Source organism: Nicotiana tomentosiformis, chromosome 8 (assembly GCF_000390325.3).
Source record: "Nicotiana tomentosiformis chromosome 8, ASM39032v3, whole genome shotgun sequence".
NCBI lineage: Eukaryota > Viridiplantae > Streptophyta > Magnoliopsida > Solanales > Solanaceae > Nicotiana > Nicotiana tomentosiformis.
In genome coordinates, this window is record NC_090819.1 from 115,507,585 (window position 1) to 115,532,644 (window position 25,060).

Consider the following 25,060-nt stretch of genomic DNA (forward strand, 5'->3'; position numbering starts at 1 on the left):
TGAGTTTTGGTACGATGTGTTTGCATATATATATATATATGGGTACGACGGGGCCCAGTCCCGTCCTTTATACAGTTGTACACTCTAATAGAGGTCTGTAGACAGTCATGTATAGTTAGATAGTATATGGCCTTATCGGCTCGCCCTACCGTATTTCGTATATATATATATATATATATATATATATATATATATATGTGTGTGTGTGTGTGTGTGTGTGTGTGTGTGTGTGTGTATGTGTGTGTGTGTGTGTCTTTTGGGCATGTTTTCCCACGTAGGTTGTTCATATGAATTAGTAGTTTATTTCCAGACGTTATGCATGACCTACACTTATTTTATGTTTATATCTTAGACGAATGCTTAGGGGTGTTCGATAGGTAGAACTCGAGCACTCGTCACGGCCCATCGGTTTGGGTTGTGACATTTCGGGAACACAATTAAATGCCTCTGGACTAAAACAAAAGCTAAAAGGCACTAATAAGTAGTCAAAATCCCCACTTATCAGTAGCAGGAGCTTCCGGACAGCAGACAAGTTCACCATTGATAGAAGGACTGATCGTGGCCGGAACAATAGATCGCTGCAGGATAGAGAAATCTCGGGGTTGCGAGATTCTTCTTACCCAAAGTTATCAGAATATAACTTCATTGTTGGTGTAGTAGAGTTGGTGTCGGCCATGAAGAATATCAAAAAGGCACGATTCCCAAGATCTATGAAATCTGATCCCAGCCAGAGGGATTCCAATTTATGGCGTGAATACCACGGCACTAACGGCCACCGGACTGGGGACTACCGACACCTCCGAGAAGAAGTGGCAACACTATTAAAGAATGGTCACCTCAGAGAATTTTTGAGTGAACGAGCTAAAAACAATTATGGTCGGAACAAGGGCGATGCGGAAACTTCGAAAGCAGGAGAGGAACCTCCACGCTAAACGATCAACATGATCTTCATAGGGAATGAGATTAATGAGGTCACCTTTTTGGCAGCAAAGAAGACAAAAGTATCGATAACTTATAGTAAAAGTCTCCGGGAAGATGATATCACATTTACGGACAAAGATGCAGATGGATTACTGCTACCGCACAATGATGCATTGGTAATTTCTTTAAATGTGTTAGATTTTAAAATTAAACATGTTTTAGTGGATCCAGGAAGTTCAGCTAATATCATACAACGGAGAGTACTAGAACAAGTTAAACTCACCGAAAGCATTATCCCGGCAACGAAACTCCTCGCCAGATTAAACCTCGCAAGAATGACAACCTGGGGAGAAATTTTGTTGCTCACAAACTTTGAGGGAGTAATGAAGACAACTCTCTTCGAAGTGGTAGATGGAGACATGGGATATAACACCATCTTAGGAAGACCATGGATGCACAAGTTGAAAGTTATGCCTTTAACATATCACCAATTGTTAAAGTTTCCGACACCCGAGGGGATCAAATAGATAAGGGGTGACCAATCGGCAGTAAGGGAGATGAATGCAATTTTGGTCTCCAGTAGCAAAGGAAAGGAACGTGCGGCATAGCAATTACTGGAACCGGCACTTGCCCCCGAACCAGAGGAAGATAACCTGGGGACAGAAGAGTCGGAACAATATCAGGTGCCAAGGTATTTTCAAGTACCAGAAGAGATAGACGCGACGAAGTCTACGGTAGAAGAACTGGAGCAGGTTGCGTTATTCAAAGAATTCCTAGAAAGGAAATTACATTTGGGAACAGGACTGCACCCAGAGCTCAGGTATGCTTTTATTGAATTTCTTAAAATTAACGCCGACTATTTTTCATGGTCGCACGAGGATATGATAGGGATCCTAACGGAGATAGTCATACACAAGTTAAGCTTGGATCCCAACATACCTCCGGTAAGGCAAAAGAAGCTCCATATTGCTGAAGCAAGGAATAAATTCGTCAAAGAAGAGGTAATCCATTTACTTAAGATTGGCTCAATCCGAGAGATAAGATAACCGGACTGGCTAGCCAATGTAGTAGTAGTTCCCAAGAAAAATTATCTCGACCTAAACCGATGGGCCGCGACGGATGCCCGAGTCCTACCTGTCAAACACTCTTAAGCATGCGTCTAAGATATAAACATGATTAGAGTACGTGAGGGAAACCTGTCCAAAAGACATATATACATAAACATGCGGAATACAGTGGGGCGAGCCGGCAAGGCTGCTATAGACAATAATATATCCAAAACTGAAAGCCGGCGAGGCCACATACTATCCAACTATACATACTGTCTACAGACCTCTAATAGAATATACAACTGTACAAGGACGTGATTGGGCCACATCATACCCATACATGTATACAAGCATATCATACCAAAATCAAAAGTAGCTCAGGATCAAATGAAGCACGCCAACTTTCGCTGATCAAGGATCCTAAGAAGGGAGACCGTCGGCTTGTCTACCTGCACCTGCGGGCATGAAACACAGGCCCCGAAAAATAGGGCGTCAGTACGAATAATGTACTGAGTATGTAAGGCATAAAAATCAGTACATAAAAGACATAGATGAAACATGGAATATAGAATTCCACCTATAAGTCTAAATAACTTTGTAAATCCTGAAACATTTATAATGTCATGCACGTGCGTATAAATATCGTGTCATGCATATGTATAGGTGTACATAATATCATCAAGCCTCTGAGGGCATCCCATCATATCATCTCAGCCACTGTGGGCAAAATCATCAACATATACCAACTGATCAGGTGGTGGTACGTATATAACGCCGTAACCTTTTCCCATATCCCATATATATATATTATACATATATACGCGTATATAACGCCATCTGGTCATGGGTCAATGTAAATGAATGCAATGCATGATAAGTACGTCAATAAAATCTTTCGGAGTGTCATAAGACCATTATGCCTCTGATTAATATCATGAAATAGAAGTTATCAACTTACGTATTTTCTGAGACCCATGAACAGACGATAGAATAATAAGACTTATGGAAAATAAGAATATACGCATCTCTAGCATTTCTACGAATAGAGTAATTTATGGAAGTTGTGCATTTGCTCATTTCGTTTGTGTCGTATAGATCATGCCAAAAAGAAAGAAGAGATAGCCTTAATATACCTGAGTCGATTCTCTTGACAATCCTCTAACACACGTTAATTACGACAAAATACGGAACAAGTTGTATGAAAAGCACGAAGCAATAACGTTGCTTATGCAAGGACCATCTTGGCTGAAACTTTTTCTTAAGTGATTGGAATTAACGTACCTATGAAATAGGAAGCTTGGTTGAAGTTCTTTCATAAGAGATTATAATTGTTATCCTTAACTTTTTAGGTGGCCCCACATAATTAAGCTTGGTGTCACATTTCTTTCTCAGAGTGTGACACCTTGCAACCTTTATTACTTAGTCATTAAATGGAAAGGGATGCTTGCCACGTTGGGGAAGGGGTTAAATCTTATCCCACTCTTTAATTAATTACCCACATAATTTAAGAATCATCTCAAATTACTTAAAATGCTACTCACTTTTAATACACTTTATGTACCCTACTATCATGGTCATGGGGTACCTTGTGTGGCACTAGTCTATAAACACCGGGTATTATAGCTTGGATCGTATTATATCCCAAATTGACCACATTCGACGAAGCTTATTTTCTTTGATTCGTTTACCCTTTAACCTTTACGACACTTATTTATCGCTCGTTATACATAGCATAAATACGTATAACCTCAAGATAATCTCATCCCCGAGTCTACGTCGATTAACTGAAGACGAAATTTTAACGTACGAAAATGCGAGATGTAACAAAAATAATATATTTCGCATGTGCGTAGCTATTATAAGGATATTAACAAGGTGTGCCCTAAAGACTCATTCCCATTGCTAAATATCGATCAAATGATTGATGCTATGGTCGGACACGAGTTAATGAGTTTCCTCGATGCTTATTCTGGGTACAATCAAATCAAGATGAACCCAGAAGATCAAGAAAAGATTTCATTTAAAATGAATTTTGGTATATATTGTTACAATGTGATGCTCTTCGGGCTAAAAAATGCCGGAGCCACTTATCAACAGCTCGTGAATAAGGTGTTCAAAAAATAAATAGGAAAGACTATGGAAGTACATATAGACGATATGCTCGTTAAGTCTTTGAATGCAGGTGACCACTTGAAGCATTTGCAAGAAACATTCGACGTCCTGAGGGAGCATAATATGAAACTTAACCCCGAGAAATGTGCGTTCGGAGTCAATTTGGGTAAGTTTCTAGGATTCCTAATCTCACAAAGGGGAATTGAGGTAAATCCTCACAAAATCAAGGCCATAGAGGACATCCCGGATCAATTGTCTAACGTAAAAGAAGTCCAAAGGCTCATAGGGAGATTGGCTACTTTGAGCAGGTTCATTTCCCGTTCATCGAAAAAATGTCATCTCTTCTTCGCACTACTCAAAAAGAAAAACAATTTCGAATGGACACCGGAGTGTCAACAAGCCTTGAAGGAGTTGAAGAAATATTTGGCAAGCCCGTCGTTGCTCTCAAAACCAAAAGAAGGTGAAATATTGCTAGTCTACCTCGTAGTTTCAGAAGTTGTGGTAAGTGCAGTTTTAGTCCGAGAGAACGAAGGTACACAATCTCCCATTTATTACGTTACTAAATTTTAACGGGAGCAGAAACTCGCTACCCACATCTCGAAAAAATGGCCTTATCTCTCGTAGTCGCCGCTCGGAAGCTGAGACCCTACTTCCAATGCCACCCGATAGTTATGGTGACTACTTTCCCTCTGAGAAATATCCTCCATAAACCCGAGCTCTCGGGTAGATTGGCCAAATGGGTCGTCGAAATGAGCGAATTCGATATAGAGTATAAACCGAGGACTGCAATTAAGTCACAAATCATGACTGACTTCGTGGCCGATTTGAGTCCGGGACTATTGCCTATGGCAGCCAAGGAGGCAATAATGGTGTCAGAATCGACATCGGGAGTTTGGACCTTATTTATGGACAGAGCTTCAAACGTAAAAGGGCCCGAGCTTGAAATATTCTTGATCATGCCTTTGGGGGAAACCTTAAGGCAAGCCATCAGAACAATTCTTTTAACTAACAATGAAGCAGAGTACGAAGCTTTGATTGCAGGGCTCAAATTGGCCCGGAGTCTTGACTCCGAAGTCATCAAAATCAAATGTGATTCGTAGTTGGTGGTAAATCAGGTCTACGGAAATTTTGACACCAAAGAGGAACATATGTAACAATACGTGGTAAAGGTTCAGGCTATATTGGCACGATTCTGGGAATGGTCAATAACTCATATCCCGAGGGAAGATAACGCGAAAGCAGACGCATTGGCAAATTTGGGCTCATCAACAGAAATCCAAGGATCAGAATCAGGGACGGTAGTACAACTGATGAACTCAGTCTTGGACACAGATGGTTACTATGAGGTGAATTTGACTAGTTTGGTCTGGGACTGGAGAAACAAAATAATCGATTATCTCGAGCATAGAAAGTTGCCCGAAGACCCCAAAGCATCAAGAGCGTTACGCGCCAAAGCTATACGATATAGCTTTAAGAAAGGCCAATTGTACAGAAAATCCTTTTAAGTCCCGTTGGCCCGATGCTTAGGAGCATAAGAAGCTAGCTATGTCATGAGAGAAGTCCATGAAAGGATATGCGACAATCATTCGGGGGTAGATTCATTGGTGCTGAAATTAGTTCGGGTAGGATATTACTGGCCCCATATGGAACAAGATGCCAAATACTTCGTACAAAAATATGATAAGTGCCAACGTTACGCACCACTAGTACATCAACCGACAGAACTCCTACAATCGGTTCTGTCCTCGTGGCCATTCATGAAGTGGGGAATGGACATCGTCGGACTACTACCACCGGCTCCTGGAAAGGTAAGGTTTCTTTTAATTTTGACTGACTATTTTTCTAAATAGGTGAAATCATGTACTTATAAGAAGATCGGAGAACGCGAAGTGGTCAACTTCTTGTGGGAAAATATAATTTGCAGGTTTGGAATACCAAAAGAGATTGCATGCGACAATGGGCCGCAACCGCAATTTATCGGTGCAAAAGTTACAAAGTTCCTAGAAGATTTGAAGATAAAGAGAATTACCTCTTCACCTTATCATCCGAGCACAAATAGTCAAGTAAAGTTAACAAAACAAATTGATTATACAACATCTAAAGAAAAGGTTGGAAGCAACAAAAGGCAGCTGACCCGAAGAATTACTTGGGGTTCTATGGTCCTATCGAACAACAGCCAAGTCAAGAACGGGAGAAACCCCTTTTTTCCCTTGTGTACGGCGCAAAAGCTTTGATACCGGTGGAAGTAGGGGAACCAACCTTAAGGTATTTCCAGGCGAAGGAAGAATCGAACAACGAAGCAATGCTAATCAACTTGGAGCTGCTTGAGGAACACAGAGACTTGGCGCATGCCAGAATGGCAGCTCAAAAGCATAGAATGGAGCGTTATTATAATCGAAGAGCAACCTCTATTATTTCAAAGTAGGAGACTTGGTCTTGAGGAAGGTAACTCAGAACACCTGGGAACTCAACGTGGGCAAGTTAGGCCCAACATGGGAAGGCCCTTACCGGGTTTCAGCTATCACTGGGAAATGATCATATGAGTTGGAGAACCAGAACGGAGACAAGTTGCCCAACAACTGGAACGTGGCTCACCTCAAAAGATATTACTGCTGACAAGCAACCGTCAAACGGCAAGTATGTGTTGCACTCTTTTTTTCTTTGTTCAGTTTTTGTCCCAATTGGATTTTTCTGGCAAGGTTTTTAACGAGGCAGCGACGGAAAGCATAAGACGAAGACAACAGTGATAAGACCTTTCATAACAAGGCAAACGAACAAGTTTCCACTCGGGGAAGATTAGATAATCTTTGCTTCGATAGAAAATTCCCACTAGGAAGTTAACTTTGCTATCGAACGGAGGTTACCCAACCGTTCACGAGCACAAACGACTAAAGGACTATTAGGTATTCTTTCGCTCGATAGCATGGGTTCCTAAGGGGAAACAAGATATGTTTTCGAGTGGAGAATTACCTAGCAATTCATTGGTGGAACCTTCGAAGTACAAGACTTCTAGTGTTCCAATTCGCATTTTTCGCATTCGAACACTGGGGGGAATGATATGAGGATACGACAACATTGAATACCACGTCTACCGGGGAACGAAAATCCGAAATAGAATACATCATCGGGAGCGGGGACTGCACAACCAGCCCTACAGAAACAAGTTGTACAAGATAGCCACAAGTCATGGCAATTTCTTTTCTGCATAGCAAAATACTTATGTACTTTTGAAAATAGAAGGAATTAAATAAAATGAAATCCTTTTGTTTTTATCTTGTTTCTTGTCTGAACGATAAGTTAATTTTGATATTTGAAAGTAAAACAAGTACTTCAAATGTTAGTGCCGTGATGAACAGGAGACGTCCTCTTCAAGAGCACTGTAAACATAAGAGGGCCCTCTTTTATAAAAACTCTCACATTAAAGGGTTGGTTCCGGAAGAGTCAATGCCTGGAATCTAGAATGCCATCGGGGAAAAATACACCCGAAACCGCATACGAAAAAGATGCAAAAAAGCAAACTTGCGCAAATACTCATGGAAACCCTTACGAAAAAGGGATAATACTCGGAACCAAAATGCTTCGAAGAAAAAGCATCCGAGATTACACATAATAAAGCGCGAACAAGAACAGCATACGCATAATACTTGAGCAAGTACAAAAGTTAAAGACTTGCATGAATATTCAAACGAAAGTAAGACTCAAACGATACTTGAGAAAAAATATATTTTTATTTACAAGGACGCTTCAAAATGATAAAGGTACAAAATAGAAAAAGAAAAAAAAAACTAAATTGTCGCGTCTCTGGAATCAGGAGGAAGAGAAGTATCCGCATCCTCGGGAGTAGTAGATGGTTCCACCGATGGATTAATGTTTTCCCCAGTTTGGTATTCGGTATCATTGCCTTCCGATACTTCTTCAGTTTTCGAAAACTCGGAACTGGAATCAGAAGAACCTGGAGCGTCAGACTGCGCCGGAGTCCATTTTTTGCAGCCAACTCAAGCTCTTTGGCCTTAGCAATTTTGGCATCAATGTCAATGATATCAGTCTTGGCCTCTTCCAAGATTTTTATCCTTATGCTATACATGGAATAAGGTTTTTCAACAATGAGGGAAGCCGCTCGGCGCTTGAGTTCTTCTTTGAGTTGAGTAACTTCGGCGGAAAAGTTTTCCCAGGAGGACCTAGCAGATTTGAGACTGACGTCGAGCTCACGGATAGTTGAACTAAAGAACCTATTATGCTCAATAGTTTTCCTGTACTTCTCTTCTAGCTGGGCATGTTTCACCACCACAACAACAAGCTCTTCACTTTTGGAGTTTAAGGCTGCTTCCAAATTAATAACTCTTTCAGCAGAGGCAGCCTCATGATCAGTTACAGCAAGAACGACGTTCTGGACTTCTACCCATTTAGCCTTGGCTTCATCAAATCAAACCCTCAGCGGCCCAATTTATTGGCTAAGGGTTACCACTTTCTCGCTTTTTTGCAAACGAGCCTCCAAAATAACAGCCTCGATAGCCTTGGTTTCCAGTTCCGAGAGGCGGAGTACAATCTGGTCCCGTTCCGCCAAAAGTTGATCCCGTTCAGAAGTAAGTTCTTCCTTCTCATGAATTAGCCTTTGAAGACCCTCAGAAGTAAGAAAGTTGGCCTACAAAACAAGAAAAGGTAAAACTTAGAGTACATTTGTTCAAAAGTAGAAGAATTAATAAAGGAAGAAAGGAACGTACCGATGCGACGTTATGCATAACATTGTTCAACAAACTCTCCCCCGAGTGTGTCTGAAACTTCTCCCAGTCTTTTTCTGAAGGCAAAAGCTTCATATAGTTAGCAAGCTCCACCAGCCTCGAAAGCAAGTTGCACCCGGTGGAGACCAAAAGGATAACACTCCTCTTCCTCTGTGGATCTTCAGAAGGGGCATTATAACTTTACCCCAAAATCCCATGAACTGGGGACTTGGGAAGAGAAGTACCCTCTCCGTGGTCGAATGCAGCCGGTGGAAATGATGTAACAATTGCTGGTGGGGGGAATGGATGAAGATGGAAATGATGTAGCAGTTGTTGGTGGTGGTGAAGGTAGAGATGAAGCTGATGGAATTGAAGAGTGAGAAGCAACTGCATCAAAAACACCGCTGGTTGTTTAATGCTCGCTAGCCAAAGACGGCACAGATCCGGTACTCAGTCTCGCGGTACCAGTTATAACAATTGGGGCCCGGAAGCGAGAGTTAGCATATTCAACTAAATCAGATTCTCCCCAAAGTGCTGAGATGTCATCTTCAGCTGTTGCAATTGTCTCAACAGGTCGAGCATCCTATTAAGATGATGAGGATCATATCCTTCTATGTAAAGAAGCTCCCTCATCACTAGCTTCTTCTTCATCATCGATCATCATAATGTCTATGACTGGCCCGGAAGGAGGACCAATCACCATTGCCACCGGAGATGACTCGGGGACATAAACCTTGCCCTCTTATTCTTTTCCCCGACCGTAGAAGAACGTCTTCTCTTTGGTTGTTTTTCTCTGGCCGGGGACTCCGTGAAGAAATGTTTGCGCCCGAAGATGCCTGTTCGAGTAAGTGCCTCCTGAAGCAGCCTCGCCGCATCAGCAGGGTCAGCCAAAACATCCTCCTCGGGAACATCAACTGAGCCCGCAGGTAGACCTAATTTCATGAAAAAGTCAGAAGGGTTCAACTAAGTTCTTCATATACAAAAAATGGAACACAAGGTAAATTAAAGTTACCATGATTTTTGGCCTTCTACATGTATTTAAGGGACAACTCTTTCCACAAATGGGTTTCGGGAGTTGTGATGTCCTAGATCTTCTGAACCCACCGGTCCAAGCCTTCTACCACCAGTGGGATCCATCGAGTCGCTATAACAAACGACGGTTGAAGGATCAATACAAGCATGAAAGAATATTTAGTATGAAAAAGTGTATTAAAGGGAACTTACGAGAATATTTCCAAGCAACCGGAAAGGATGAAGCCGTTGTTGGAATAATGTCACTGGTGGAAACTGCAACGAACCATTCCATCCACCCACGGTCGTTGTCATCATCCATGCTAGTCAACAAATCATGGTGTCCACGTTTACAGAGGTTTATCATACCTCCCCGAAAAATCTTGGGGGAATAAAGGTTCATCATACGAGCTAATGATAGCTCTCCCCTAGTTTCCTGACATAGGCGTCGAAGACAGGCAACCATCCTCCATACTTAAGGGCTTACTTATGCCAAACACACTTGGTAGCGAAGGCAAAATTCCGCAATCACGGGATCAAGCCCTTCGCTCAAAGAAAATGCACCCAAAGTAAAGAGATACATAAAAACATATGTAAAACCTTCATTGGGAAGGGTCACTCGCTCCGATAAATCAGGAGTAATAATATCTAACTCAGGGCACCGACAGTCTTCCTTCACAGTAGGGAATACTGGAAGGACGAATAGAAAAAGGGTACCTACTAACAACCCATGTGCGAGGGTTAGCAGTAGGAAATTTCTCTTCGAAATCCTTCGAAGTACTAAGCCTTTTTGGAATGATGGAACCCAATGTTGGAGGAACGAAATCCTCGGTTTTGTTCTTGCCCTTTGAATAACTAGCACGTTTTGAAGAGGAAGCCATTGGAATAGAAGAAAGAAAAATTTCTGGTTCGAAGAAGATCAGAGAAAAGTTGGGAAATAAAGATGCAAGTTAGAAGTTTGAGAAATTATGAAGTACATAAGAAGATGATGATGCATATAAGTAAAAATTTGGCGGCTAAATTCATGGCCATGATTACCTCAATAGTCGGCAAAAGCTGTGCTGAATCGTGGGATGACGCGTGTTCGAGGCATTAAATGCGGACAGACGTGCGTCTAATTAACTGTCACAAAACTTCAAAGGGAGCTATAGTAATTCCCGCCAAAAAGGTTCTTTCTACCAACTTTTTGGTAACTCAAGATTGTGTCCACGTGGTAGGATCGTATTTTTTTATTAATACATTATTGAATTCTAAATTAATAGCTTGTACATACAATCAGACCTCTCTATAACAACATCTATATATAACAACACTTAACTATTGTATAGGGAAAAATGTGACATGACACGTGGCCGCTTAAAGGAAGGACACGTGGAACACAAGATGGGGATGACCACCTAACAAAGCTATTCCGCTTGTCACCGAAAGGAATAACGATCATAAAAAGAGTATTAAATGCTTTGCGCCCAGTAACATTTAATACAGAATATTTCGCAACATTAAGGAACAAGGAATTTGGCATTTATGTCTAACGATACATCTTCATCAATGGCCCTCATAATTGACATTAAAGAAGAGCATGATCCTAGGACCTCTTTTTCTAGGCGTAGCTATAAATAGTGAGCTCTGTTATTATTGTAAGGACACGAATTTTCTGGCTAACTTACACTACATTTTATACATTATTTTAATATAATTTTATTTTCTCGCTTTTGATCTTATCATTGTTGTGCCCGGAAACCCTGTTCCCGGACTCATCAGCTCTGCCGTTCCATCTACATTCTAAGGCTAAGTATTTTATATTTTATCAGTTATTTTATTATTTTTTGGATCAAATTAATTCACTTGTCTAGAAACCACGAACAAATTCAACTATACCGTTTTACGGGTAAACAACTATAAAAGCCAAGTTTTTTCCTGAATCAATTTTCATGTTATGTTATAATATATGTTCTCTAAAACAACACTTCGCCATAATATCCAAAAATATTCGCAACAAACGAGACTGTTATAAAGAGGTTTGACTGTATTATAATTTTTTTTAAAATTAAATACAGAATTTAAATTTAAACTACTAGGTTCTATTGAAATTGTTTCACGTACTTCAACTCCGCCGTGACGAAATTCTAGTCATTTCCAAATATAGAAACACAACTCCCACTCTAAACGCTACGTCAAGAAATGGTCACTACTTACAATGGGCCATGTGCCATGTCCATAACGAGACCCCAAACACTTTAATTCGATATATGTCTCGGACCATAGACGCCTAAAAACACGACCACCTGAATATCCGAAACAAAGTAAACGCATAGGGGACCCCACCAATCATTTTCATTACAACCCAATTTGAACTGCCTAAATATCGGTTAATATTTACTATTACTATTAATTAATTACACTAATTACTAATCTTTAACTAATTAATAATTCCCATTTCCATTTTCCATTGTTTCCTCTTTTAAACCTTCTTCAAAAACCCCTCCAAAACGCTCTAAGCATTTAAAATCCTCAAAAAATATTCAGCCGAAAAATATAAAATATTGAAAATGCCTGCAAAATCACGAGACCAGCTCATCTCTTCTCTGTAATAATCAAAATCCAAAATTTTCAAACCCTACACCTCAACTTTCATCAGATCCACAGTCAGATCCGCTAATTTTCCTATCTTTTCCTTCCGATTTGAATCCGCATTGTGCAATAATCGAATTTGGAATTACGAAAAATTTCAAATTCGTGAAATTTCCTATCTGATCGTTGAATTTTGAGGAGTTTGATTGTTTTTGCAATGCTTTGATTTGTTTTGAGAATCGACATTGTTTGTGTTTATTGGTATATTGTTTCCAATTTTGAGGAATGGCTTCGTCGACTGGTGTTAGCGAGGAGCTCGGGGAAATCGAGGGACAGATTTCGGATATTTTCCGAGCTCTTTCGTAAGCAAAGTTCTTTTCTGCTTATCCAATTTAAGTAAAAATGTAATGTATACTTGTGAGGTGAATGATGTTTTTTGTTTTGTTGTTGTAGAAATGGATTTCAGAAATTGGAGAAGATTAAGGATTCGAATAGGCAGAGCAGGCAGCTGGAGGAGCTAACAGGAAAGATGAAGGAATGTAAGAGGTACTCATTGCAGATCCTCTTGGTGATTTATCAATGTGTTTAACAATCTGTTTGCATTTACTATAAGTATATTAGGAAATGATGAATTTTTATTTTGGATATAGAAGAAATATTTGATAGTTTTGCACCTAAGGGTGCGAGCTAGTGGTCAATGAAGTGGGAGGAGAACCGCGAGGTCTTAGATTCAAATTCCCGCTAAGTCAAAAATATACTATGTGATTCCTTCCCACGTGCCTAAGCCATGAGAAGTAGAGTTACCCGATATATGTGTTGCTAAAAGGTATCCGGTATCCGGTGAAATAGTGGAGGTGCGCACAAGCTAGCCCGGATACCACTGTTATCAAAAAAAGGAAAAAAGAGTATAGGAATGGGTGAACTTTATTTCGTAATGGTGAAGAGAATTTTGATCTTTTCGCTTTCATGAATAGGATTTCAGACAGAGAACCTGTCAATAAAAGGTGCTTACTTCCCAATGATACTAATAATCACAACTATTAAGCCTTAGCCTTGGTGGGCAGAGTTACCCGGTACCTCTGCTGGTGGGAGGTAGCAGGTACCCAGTAAAATAGTCAAGAGGCGTGCAAGCTGGTTCGCGCACCACCGTAATTTAAAAAAAAAAAAAACTACTACTAGTACTTGTCCATTCTGAAATTGTTGGGTGGCTGTACGGGTCCTCCATATCCATTCCACTTCAATATTATGAGGATTTGTCATAAATTGACTAGTTTTACTCTACCAGGCAACCTCCGCAACCCGTCCTTTATCAGAGCTGGCTTTGGATTGGTACTGTAAGCTCATATAGGATGCGAAGCTCAAGAGGGTGGAGTTTATTACAGTTCAAACAATACTATACCCAGTGAAATCCCATAGTGGGGTCTGGGGAGGATAGAGTGTACACAGACCTTACCCCTACCTTGTGGAGGTAGAGAGGCTGCTTAAACGATACATGTTTTGAATTTAAAAGAAACAGACTTTATGTGTCAGAAATTGTCACGTTCCAGTAAATGGCAAAATAGTGTAATTTAAATATTTTATACCATAAGACACTAAGTGAAGAGCCATGAGGTTTTTGGCTGATGTAGGAACATCTCCTTGTAAATCTCTTGGATAAAGATGGAAGAGAATTGACTTTTGCATCTTAGTTTTTGCAAATTCTGATAAGCCCTTTTCAGAACTCTGATTAGTGAGATCAATATAAAGTTGTTTCATGTTGACGAACTGTCGCGGACTCGCGGTTGATCATTCAATGAGGTACCAAATCACTACGATTACTTTGTCAGTCTTAGAGGAAATAAACACAGTATTTTGCATAAACTCCTTTTATTTTTTATAAGATTGCATAAAATTCCTGCTTAACAGCTTAGTATTTTAAGATGTACATGCCAAACTGTATTGCTTGTTCCTGTTTGATGCCACCAGATGGTTAGTGTTATGTTCTCGAGACATCTAAACAGGATGAAGAACCATAAAAATGTTGGATTTGATTTCCTGTAAAAAGAAAATATTGGATTTGATTTACTTTACATTGTCTTGTTTTTTTTCCTCAAAAAGTTTTGATCCAAATGAAACGGCAAAGCGTTAAAAGTATTTCTAGTGTGTAATTGCCAACTGGAGTCCTTGTAGTCAATTTGGGATTCTGACAAGCATGCAAGGTTGATTTGGAGAATTGTTAGTTGCTTTCTCCCTTTTATTTTCCATGAAATTCTGGTAACCGGACTATATTGATATGCAGCCATGCACTGACAGACAATTAATTTCGTGCAATCATAAACTAATTACTTCGACAGGCTTATCAAGGAGTTTGACAGAGAAGTAAAGGATTTGGAATATAAAAATGATGCTGACACAACCAAGATGCTGAATGAGAAAAAGCAATCAATGGTCTGGTTCATTGGAAAGCTTTTCTATAATATTTATGCCACAACGAATGGATCTGTTTTTTCTGAACTGATGTTGTCTTTTCTATCTTCCTTTTGCAGATCAAAGAGTTGAACTCTTATGTTGCTCTGAAAAAGCAGTAAGTGCTTTTTGGGTAGCTTTACTCATTATCTAAAACATCGTTTTAATAGTCTGCTGATTCTTGAACTGCTTTGTTTTTCCTTAACTTAAGATTCATTGCCAAAATATATGCTTTCTTCAAATATCTTTGCACAGAGCGATTATACATGTTCTGTTCCAGAGCGAGTTTGTTAGCACCTTTACAATTATACGAGTCTTTCCTTACCCACCATCAATGTTGTATTGAGATTTTATATCGTTAGCTTTGTCTTGTTGAAATTGAATGATCCTTTCCACTTTCCCAAAAAGTTCTATTGTATATTTGTAGTTCCTTAAATCCGGGATGCTTCGATTGAAGTTTGACTGTAATGCTGGTGAAAGAAAGTGGCTGCAACACTTCAAACAGTATTTCCATGAATGTGCCTGCAAGATTACAAATAGGAAAAAAAGAATTTTCTACCCTCGAGACTTGAGGCCCACAAATGAAGCTAGGAATAGCAACAGAGTTAGAATCATTAAATTTAACAATTGATAAACACATAGTAAGTCACTTGTATATTTGCATGAGGTTGTTGACTTGGACATAGTACAAGGTATCCACCTTATTTATGAGTTAATCAAATTCAATATACTCCTTAGATATGTGACACTAGTTCAGGAAATCAACAATAAACTCTGTTTCAGGACTTGGATTATACATGTTAATAGTTGGTCTTCACTCAAGGATGGTTAAAGATTAGGACACTGTTTTCCCGTTGGTGAACATGCAGAAGTAGCACTTCCGTTTTTTATGAAGTAAACTAGAACTTAAGTTTGTATCGGACGAACAAGAAACCCCCAACTTTTTGGTTTTATTGTATATGTTATTTCTCTTTGGTTTCTGAATCATAGACTTAATTTTTGTGTCTGTGGTTCTCTAGATACGCAAGCAATATTGAGAACAAGCGAGTAGATCTTTTTGAGGGTCCTGGTGAAGGGTTTGCTGAAGAGAATGGCTTGCTAGCTTCAAGTAAGCATATCTTTAACTTTTGTACTTTTAATTTTAGACATCCTTCATTATCTTAGCGTTCTGGCCTTTTATGCTGCAATTTGAGTTTTGACATAAAATATGCTTTCTTTTGGACTGAAGTATGCTGTATTTCTTCTTGGCTCTCATCTGGTGATTAGTAGTTCTGTCTTTTTTTTTTATTGTTCTCACTTGTTTCTCAGCTGAAGAGCTGGTTTCAAGGTATCCCTTCTGTTCTTTTGTTGGGTGAGTGGGGCAGTTGAAGCTGCCGTTGAAAGAATACTGCTTCTTACTGATAGGATCTGATTGAGATTGATACACAAATTTGAAGGCTACCTTGCATGATTCTAAATTATAATAGGTGTCTTTCCACAATTACTAGTTGAAAATGTCTCATAACTGTATCTATGGCTATTAGAAAGGAAAATTTTCCATGTTCATTATAGGTGCTTATGGTTGGTATCAGAATTGAGGTTACACTAGGCAAATCTTGTCACCTTCGAGAGTACAAAATGAAAGTTATTGATGCCTCACCTTCATCAACATTAAACCAATGTGCACTTTAACCTTTCATTTTATGAATTGTGAAAAGTCAATTTGTCTTGAAATTGACTGTAATTTATTGAAAGAGGCCTCCTCTATATGTGTGATATTTGTCTTGGAAGCGCAACTAAATGCCAAAGCTAATGGAATGAAAAATATGGTCAAGAGGGGTGTGATCCAGAGTGACAGTTTTTTGTCTGGTTCAGATATCTGGAACTGTTTAACCTGAATCTGAAAGTAGAGACTAGGTTGCCTTGTGTAGGTCATCATGATTCAATCTGACATATTGTGTTTCCCTAGTCTCTACTTTCAGATATCTACACAAGGCAACCTAGTCTCTACACACGCGCGCACACACACACATATATATATATATATGTGTGTGTGTGTGTGTGTGTGTGTGTATGTATATGTATATATAGAATGGAGTAAGTTCTGATTCAATTCTCTTGAATCTTTTGCCACAAGTAATTCAAGCTAATCATCCTATATAACGAGAGTTCATTTGTCCCTTTCAAATGAATGAATCTCTTTTGCTGCATATTGTCATTGACTTTTGCAAGACATGGCTGTTTTGGCAACTTGCAAAGGAACTTTGACCTCATTGATTTTTACTCCTTGCCTATAGGTTTTTTAATATTTTAAAATCAATTGTCCCTACAGCTTTCTGATTGCTGATGTAACATTGCAGATATGAGCAATCAACAACTGATGGATCAAGGAAATAGGATGATGGATGAGACAGATCAGGTCATTGAGAGATCAAAAAAGGTTGGTATTTCATGAATGAATGTTTTTTGTATTGCCAAGTTGAATCTCAAAATTCGCCAGTTAGTTAATGATGATTTGAGTTGCTCTTCATGCCGTTTCCTGACTAACAAATTATATGATAAAGGAATGACACTCTGTTATGGTCGTTGTTTAACATTCTTCAGTACCTTTAAGATGAGAAACATTTTGCTTCTTTACATTTTATTTCCATCTTTCAGTTTTGGAGATTGTTGTTTCTTTTGAGATATTTAATTTTATGGAAGTCCTCCGATCAGGATTTAGTGGGATCTAGCTTGTTTTGTAGTCGGTAAAGTGCAAATCCCTATATTTTGGGATCAAAGTTGTCAAAAGTAGGACAATCTAGATTCATTTCACTCCAAATGGGGAGCTTATTGTCGAACCTAACTGGATTTGGTTTGATACCGAAAAGAGGGCATCGCTATCTAAGGGTGGCATGTGGGCTGGGCCCGGTCCTAAGTGGGCTTCATGGGCCTGGTCCTAAGTGGGCCGGTCCTAAGCGGTCCCGGGCTTCGCAGGCTTCTTGTTGGAACCGGCCCAGGACCGGGACCACGAACTAACGGTCCCGGGTTAAGTGAGCCGGTCCCGGACCTAAGTGGGCCCAACAGATACTTTCTATTTTTTAATTTTTTTTTAATAGAAGTTAGAGAAAAAAAATGGTAATAGAAATATCTAAGGCAATTCCTTGTAAATTATATTATAGAATTGTCACTTAAATTTTTTAATTCAAATTTAAAAACAAAAATATTGTAAAGAGATATTCAAAGCAATGCGTTATAATATTATAATATATATATATATATATATATATATATATATATATAAGATACTAGGTCTACAACCTAGTAGTATATTTGCTAAAAAAATAAGAAAAACAATGAAAGTGTTGAGAAAGAAAAGACAATGAAAAGAAAAAGGAGGTTAATTTGTTTTAGAAAGAAGGAAGACAATGGTGGTTAATTGTTAAAGTATTGTGGTGTTTATAAGGGACTTGAGTCACTGTTTGTCCATATGGGTCCTACCCATTCTTAATTTCACATTACAACCTCATAAAAGTCCAACGTGATCTCAACTCAAAGACTCCTACATTAGTGGGGAACTACATGATAGTCATGTATATATATATATATATATATATAAGCTATATATATAAGAAAAAGTGTAATTATAAAAAAATTGGGGTTAAAACAAAGTTGGGGGTTAAATGCCTATATATAAATAGCCAACGGTTATTTTGGCAGGTAAAACGGCCATATTTTAAATGCCATAAATGCTATAATGTGGCAGATTCTTTTTTTAAAAAAATTTAGCCCTTGGGCCCGGATAGGCCCGTTTAGGACCGCTTGAACCGGCCCACTTCCCAGCCGGTCCCGGTCTCGCGGGCCTCGCCTATGGGACCGGCCCACTACCCAACCTACCTCCCCACGGTCCCAGTCCTATCCGGTTAGAACCGTTTAGGCCCACTGACCATTTGGGCTTGCGGTCCTGGGCCGGGCCCGGTCCTAACCGGCCCACATGCCACCCTTATCGCTATCTAACATAAGCTTTTACTCATTGCAACATCATACCATATGAAATGCTATCATCTGCTTTTTCTGTGAATGTTTTGGACTACTAAATTCCCAAGCTAAGGTTGACTATAATATTGATTAGGTATAATTATAGCTAGAAAAGGATTAAATGAAATCTGGTTTAAACAAAAATAGTTTTTCTTCTTTTCCTTTAAAAAAATTAGGTTAAGAACAATACAATATTTCATTTGCTCCACTTCTAAAAGATTCCGAGACAAAGCCCTAACATGTCATCAAACTCATCATCAGGATGTGAAACCGCTGAAATGAGTAATGACTTATGGTATCTTAGCCAGTAGATTAAACAGACATTCTTTTCCTGCACAGTGCTCATTGGTACTAGGAGCTAGTAAAGCAGGGAATATGATGCCATTTGAGAAGTGAGTCCTGTAAACTAGTTTTTTTGACTCTTTTGCTTCCCTGTTATGTAGATTACATGCTCTCTTTTTTTCACAGGTGGTTCAGGAAACTGTAAATGTTGGAACAGTTATACATTTTAAGATATACTATATATATATCTTAATATATATATAGTAAGATGTATATATAGTATAGTATAGTATAGTATACTATATACTATACTATACTATACTATATATACAGCTTAAGATATATAAGCTATATATATATATATATATATATATATACTATACTATATATTCGATATATATACATATCTTAAGATGTATATATAGTATATTATAGTATATATATAAGATATATAAGCTTATATATATACTATACTATACTATATATTCGATATATATACATATCTTAAGATGTATATATAGTATATTATAGTATATATATAAGATATATTCGATATATATACATATCTTAAGATGTATATATAGTATATTATAGTATGTATATATATATAAGATATATAAGATGTACATATAGTATAGTATAGTATGTATATATATAAACTATATTCGATATAAGATGTATATATAGTATAGTATATATATATATATATATATATATATATAAGCTATATATATAAGAAAAAGTGTAATTCTAAAAACATTGGGGTTAAAACAAAGTTGGGGGGGTTAAATGCCTATTTATAAATAGCCAACGGCTATTTTTGCAGGTAAAACGGCCATATTTTAAATGCCATAAAGGCTATAATGTGGCAGATTCTTTTTTTAAAAAAATTTAGCCCTTGGGCCCGGATAGGCCCGTTTAGGATCGCTTGAACCGGCCCACTTCCCAGCCGGTCCCGGTCCCAACCGGTCCCGGTCTCGCGGGCCTCGCCTATGGAACCGGCCCACTATCCAACCCACCTCCCCACGGTCCCGGTCCTATCCGGTTAGAACCGTTTAGGCCCACTGCTCATTTGGGTTTGCGGTCCTGGGCCGGGCCCGGTCCTAACCGGCCCACATGCCACCCTTATCGCTATCTAACATAAGCTTTTACTCATTGCAACATCATACCATATGAAATGCTGTCATCTGCTTTTTCTGTGAATGTTTTGGACTACTAAATTCCCAAGCTAAGGTTGACTATAATATTGATTAGGTATAATTATAGCTAGAAAAGGATTAAATGAAATCTGGTTCAAACAAAAATAGTTTTTCTTCTTTTCCTTTAAAAAAATTAGGTTAAGAACAATACAATATTTCATTTGCTCCACTTCTAAAAGATTCCGAGACAAAGCCCTAACATGTCATCAAACTCATCATCAGCATGTGAAACCGCTGAAATGAGTAATGACTTATGGTATCTTAGCCAGTAGATTAAACAGACATTTCTTTTCCTGCACATTGCTCATTGGTACTAGGAGCTAGTAAAGCAGGGAATATGATGCCATTTGAGAAGTGAATCCTGTAAACTAGTTTTTTTGACTCTTTTGCTTCCCTGTTATGTAGATTACATGCTCTCTTTTTTTCACAGGTGGTTCATGAAACTGTAAATGTTGGAACAGAGACTGCTGCAGCACTGAAGGCACAGGTATGCTTATTTTACAAAATGGACATGTTTAAGATGCAAGACCGTGATCTTATATTGTTTTCTTGTGGCCCTTGCTTCATCCTATGTCTTATATGTGCCTGCTTGCCCAGACTGAACAAATGAGCCGGATAGTCAATGAGCTAGACTCGATCCATTTTTCGATCAAGAAGGCTACGCAGTTGGTCAAGGAACTCGGTAGGCAGGTCAATTTCTAAATTGTACAATCCCCCTTTCATTACCTTTTCTTTTTATGTCATCTTGTGACTCTAAATAAAATTCTTCTTTAGGTTGCAACTGATCGTTGTATTATGGGCTTGCTCTTTCTGATTGTGGTTGGGGTCATAACAATTATTATTGTGAAGGTCAGATGCCTTCCCCCCTCTTCTGTAGCAGTTCCAAATGATTTTTGTTTCAATGCCCTTAAACAATATTAGGATTACTTATCAAGTAATTTTTTCTGGTATTAAGCTATATCCAAGTATCATTTGAATTTCAACAGTTCTTCGTTTGCCACCTTCAAATTCATCCAGCTTGCAACATTGTAGTGGTCTTATACTTGAGATTAAAATGTTAATATCAATACGGGCAATTACAACTTTTTTGCTTTATTTGGCTATGTGCCCATCTAGCACTTCATAATACAGTTTCTTGACCCTTTTAACCATAAAACTGTTAGAGGGCCTAATGGCCTACTTCAAACTGTCATCATAGGTACGTTGGCACATAAACTACAGCATATGAAGTATCTAGCATAGCGCAATTAAGCTTCTAGTCTTCCCAAAAAAGGTTCTATTGCTAGTTATCCTAATAAGGTTTTTGTTATTGCATCTAATTTATCCAATGTTTGTGCTGCATTTTATGAATGTTTACTAGTTAGTCCAATTATGAAGTACTGATATAGTAAAGAAGTCACAGTTGCACTTAGGAAACTGCAGTGCAAGGTGGGTTAGCTGATCTTTTGTATAGAGATATCTGATAATAATGCAAATTTGATGTTAGTTTTAAGAACTTGCATTACCATTATTTTGTCATTAGTGCAGCATTACCATTTGATTGTTAGTAGTGTGTGCCTTAAGGGTTTTGGTTGGAGGTAAGGCTTTCAACTCTAGTCCCAGTTGGTAGCAGCAGTCATAGAAATTAAAAAGCGTCAGTTTATGGGAGACTTCACAACTGGAGAAGTACCATTGATGGAACCCATTATTCACTTCTTCACAAGGCTTGATCACGCTTTGCCCCTCAAAAACAAAATTCTATTTGATTTATGTTATCATTGGTATTTGGTGGAATAATAACATATATTGAGGCTAAAACTACTATAACTTTTGGATTTGCAGATTGTAAACCCACATAACAAAGACATCCGGGACATCCCTGGATTAGCCCCTCCAGCTCCCAGTCGAAGATTACTTGCTTATCCTTACTGAAATCTCGAAACAAACCATTTTCACAAGGATAGTGCACATTATTCACGTCTCAGTGCATTTACTTGGTTTTTGACTTAAGAACAGAGAGTGGCCGAGCACAAAAGCAAGGCAAGGGTTGAAGGAGAAGTACCTAAGAAGTACCTGGTTCAGAAAAGAAGGGTCTCCCACCTTCTCCTTTTTAATGATAGTTTCCCATTCTTTGTGATGTTTTAATGGGATAAGTTCATATGTTACTATTTGTATGATTATTTTCTGTATTCTAGATAACTGGAACTTTTCCATGGAGGGAGGGACTTTTGAACTACACAAAGCTTTGGCACTGATTGAGTTGTGCATACACCAGTGTTGTATAATATCATTATTAATCTTTATTATATTTGTGGAACCTATGTTAGTTATTGTTCAATTATTCCACTCCCCTTGGTTTTCCTGTTAGTTATTGTTCCATTATTCCACTTCCCTTGGTTTTCCTTTCTTTTTGGAACCTTCTATTCTATCCACTTTATTTATCTCTTTCCAATCTTTCTTGTTGTTTGATTTAGCATATACTCCGACAAGGACTCGATGTTACTGTTGTCTGTTGGTAACTTGTCATCTGTAATCTAAATATTTCAAGTTTTATCATTTACTTATTTCTTTTTTTTTTTCTTTCAAATTTATTACCCCTAGACGGGGAACAATAGAATTGCTTGCTAGTTGAGAGGGTTATGATTTTAGAAAACTGCAATTAGTATTGAATTCCCCTCGATTTGTTATGAAATATAGCTCAAAGTAACAATATGGAACAAGGAAAAACAAGTTAAGAGATATATAGAGAAAGAGAGAAGAGATTTTATTTCTTCTTCAATTGTGTGTATTTTTCAATCTATTACAAGGCCTTTATATAGGCATGAAAAGTGAAGAAAATATGTCATTGAATATGTCATTATACATAAAAAAAAATGTCATTGAATATGTCATTAAGCATTTGAGATGAAGATCATGGAGGAAGAGTAGACATCTACCATAATTTGATATTTCTTATAACACCCCCCCCCCCCCCCCTTGGGTGTCCATAGATAATGTGCCTCGTTAAAACCTTATTAGAAAAAAATCCTAGTGAAAGAAAAAGAGTACACATGTTTAGAAATATGCTTTTTGGTTGCCTCATTAAAAACCTTGCAAGAAAAACCCAGTGGGACAAAACCTTGTAAGGGAAAAAGTGTACACCGCATATTAGCTCCCCCTGATGAGAGCATCAATTCACATCCTTGAGCCTTCGCATCCCAATCTTGTATACTAGTTTCTTGAAGGTTGACGTCAGTAGAAATTTGGTGAACAAATCAACCATATTATCACTTGAATGGATCTGTTGCACATTGATATCACCATTCTTTTGAAGATCATGTGTCAAAAATAACTTTGGTGAAATGTGCTTTGTCCTATCTCCTTTTATGAATCCTCCCTTCAGTTGGGCTATGCATGCTGTATTGTCTTCATACAAAATTATGGGTAGTTTGTCACACTTCAAACCACATTTGTCTCGAATACAATGTATTATAGACCTCAACCATATACATTCTCGACTTGATTCATGAATAGCAATTATCTCAGCATGGTTAAATGAAATAGCCACAATTGATTGCTTAGTCGATCGCCAAGATATTGCAGTGCCTCCACATGTAAACACATAGCCAGTTTGAGATCGAGCCTTGTGTAGGTCAGATAAATACCCAGCATCGGCATAACCAACAAGATCGGGGTTGCAATCATTGAAATAAAATAAGCCCATATCGGTAGTCCCTTTTAGATACCGCAATATGTGTTTAATTTTATTCCAATGTTTCCTTGTAGGAGCCGAGCTATATCTTGCTAAGACATTAACTGAAAAAGTTATGTCAGGCCTTGTAGTGTTAGCAAGATACATTAGTGCACCAATTGCACTAAGATATGATACTTCAGGACAGTTCTTCATTCTTTTCTTGAGGTCAGAACAGGTCCTTATTCACATCAAGTGATCGAACAATTATCGGAGTACTTAATGGATGTGCTCTATCCATGTAAAACTGTTTCAATACCTTTTCTATGTAGGCAGATTGATGAACAAAAGTCCTGTTTGCCAAATGTTCAATTTGCAAACCAAGACATAATTTTGTCTTTCCGAGATCTTTCATCTCGAATTCCTTCTTTAAATAATCAATTGCCTTTTGGAGTTCTGTAGGAGTTCCAATAAGGTTTATGTCATCAACATTCACAGCAAGTACAACAAACTCCGATGTTGTTTTCTTTATAAAAACACATGGAAATTTGACATCATTTATATAACCTTCCTTTAATAAATACTCATTAAGGCTGTTATACCACATTCTTCCTGATTGCTTTAGACCATACAAAGATCTTTACAATTTGATTGAAAATATTTTTCGGGACTTTGAATTATGTGCGTCAGGCATTTGAAATCCCTCGGAAATTTTTATGTATATCTCATTATCAAGTGAGCCGTAAAGGTAGGCTGTAACCACATCCATTAAATACATGTCAAGCTTTTCATAGACAACAAGACTAATGAGATAACGGAACGTTATAGCATCCATAACAAGAGAATACGTCTCTTCATAATCGACACCAGGTCTTTGTGAAAATTCTTGTGCAACAAGGCGTACTTTATATCTTTGTACCTCATTTTCTCATTCCTTTTTCGTACAAAGACCCATTTATAGCTAATAGGTTTAACACCATTAGGTGTTTGGACTACATATCCCAAAACTTCACATTTCGAAAGTGAATCCAACTCAGATTGGATTGCTTCTTACCATTTTGGTCAATCACGTCTTTGTCGATATTCTCCAACAGATTGAGGTTCAAG

At 38.2% G+C, this 25,060-nt stretch overlaps 1 protein-coding gene across 1 annotated transcript; it reads left to right on the plus strand.

The window, feature by feature from the left end:
* Positions 1-12,307: 12,307 nt before the first annotated feature.
* On the plus strand, positions 12,308-22,621 carry LOC104106121 (novel plant SNARE 11). The gene is made up of 10 exons (XM_009614597.4): positions 12,308-12,744; positions 12,836-12,928; positions 14,716-14,809; positions 14,908-14,945; positions 15,847-15,935; positions 17,167-17,246; positions 20,735-20,791; positions 20,902-20,994; positions 21,079-21,153; positions 22,126-22,621. Exons 1-10 carry the CDS (start codon positions 12,668-12,670, stop codon positions 22,213-22,215), a joined length of 786 nt encoding a protein of 261 aa, XP_009612892.1. The 5' UTR covers positions 12,308-12,667; the 3' UTR covers positions 22,216-22,621.
* Positions 22,622-25,060: the final 2,439 nt, after the last annotated feature.

Excerpts from the sequence above, each read along its gene's own strand:
- LOC104106121 (XM_009614597.4), top strand. The coding sequence starts at position 12,668 with ATGGCTTCGTCGACTGGTGTTAGCGAGGAGCTCGGGGAAATCGAGGGA. Across the intron at positions 17,247-20,734 it reads TCATTGAGAGATCAAAAAAG|GTGGTTCATGAAACTGTAAA; the intron begins GTTGGTATTTCA and ends TTTTTTTCACAG. Across the intron at positions 20,792-20,901 it reads CTGCAGCACTGAAGGCACAG|ACTGAACAAATGAGCCGGAT; the intron begins GTATGCTTATTT and ends CTGCTTGCCCAG.